General features: G+C 58.7%; 1 protein-coding gene across 1 annotated transcript; it reads right to left on the bottom strand.

Annotated features, from left to right (window-relative positions):
• Positions 1-353: 353 nt before the first annotated feature.
• Positions 354-710, bottom strand: LOC144232262 (histone H2A-like 3). Its single transcript, XM_077765064.1, has one exon. The coding sequence runs from the start codon at positions 708-710 to the stop codon at positions 354-356; it is 357 nt and encodes a 118-aa protein (XP_077621190.1).
• Between the last annotated feature and the right edge of the window lie 248 nt (positions 711-958).

Genomic DNA, 958 nt, shown 5'->3' with positions numbered 1-958 from the left:
CCTCCTGGCCTCACAGGCCTGGACTCGCTCAGCGCCAGTGAGGGAGTCTCTTCCCCACAAGCAGCTACTCCCTCAGGGCCACTCCCCACACCGTCCCCAGAGAAACTGCCCCCTGAAACGCCCGAGTCCAGTATCCTACACCGACCGCCCCATCCTCCCTCCACTCCCCCTGGGAGATCTCCTCCCGGATGTCAGACAGACACCTCCAACGCAGAATGACAGAAACAGGCCAGTCGGAAGCATGGCACTGGATTCAGACCCTTTAATTGCATGTGCTGACAGAAGGCCAGGCCTCCCTCATCTACGGGCGGCTTTGGAGTCTAGAGGAGGGGGCTGGCTCGGGGACCCAGGCCTCAGCACTCCTTAACTTGGGGCATCTGATGGACCGGAGAGGAGGCGTTCCCCTCAAGGAGGCGGCTGAGGTGCTGGTTGCTGTCCAGTGCCCTCTGCAGGTGTTCTGGGGTGATGCGCATCTTGTGGTTACTGAGAGCCTCCTTGCCCGCGAGATCCAGGATGTTGGCCATCAGGTACTCAGGAACGCCAGCCAGGAAGACTGGTGTGGATGGGCTCAGGTGCTGGGCATGGCAACTCTCTCGCAGGAGCCGCTCCACTAGGCTGACTGGGAACTGCAGCTCGGCTCTCCCGGAGTGGGAGAGAGCACACTTCCGACGTCTGTAAGAGTAGCAGCGGCCTCGCCTCCCAGACATCATGTTCTTCACTGGGTTCTGTCCCGCTGGCCTGGGTGCATCAGGACACCAGTGCTGCCTTCTACCAAGTGTGCCCCTCACCCCTCAGGGAGCTGCCTATATGACAGCTCAGACATTGTGATGTCAGTAGTGTCACCGTGCCCTGTTCAGGACTGGCCTAGAAACATCTAAGACAGAAACCTGGTCTCCCTGTTTATTGGACCCTCTTTATGAGGAAACTTTAACATTCTACTTGACTGTAGTATTGTAGC

The sequence above is a fragment of the Crocuta crocuta genome, unplaced genomic scaffold (genome assembly GCF_008692635.1).
Source record: "Crocuta crocuta isolate KB4526 unplaced genomic scaffold, BGI_CrCroc_1.0 scaffold301, whole genome shotgun sequence".
In the NCBI taxonomy this organism is placed as follows: domain Eukaryota; kingdom Metazoa; phylum Chordata; class Mammalia; order Carnivora; family Hyaenidae; genus Crocuta; species Crocuta crocuta.
This window is presented reverse-complemented; position numbering and strand designations above follow the sequence as displayed.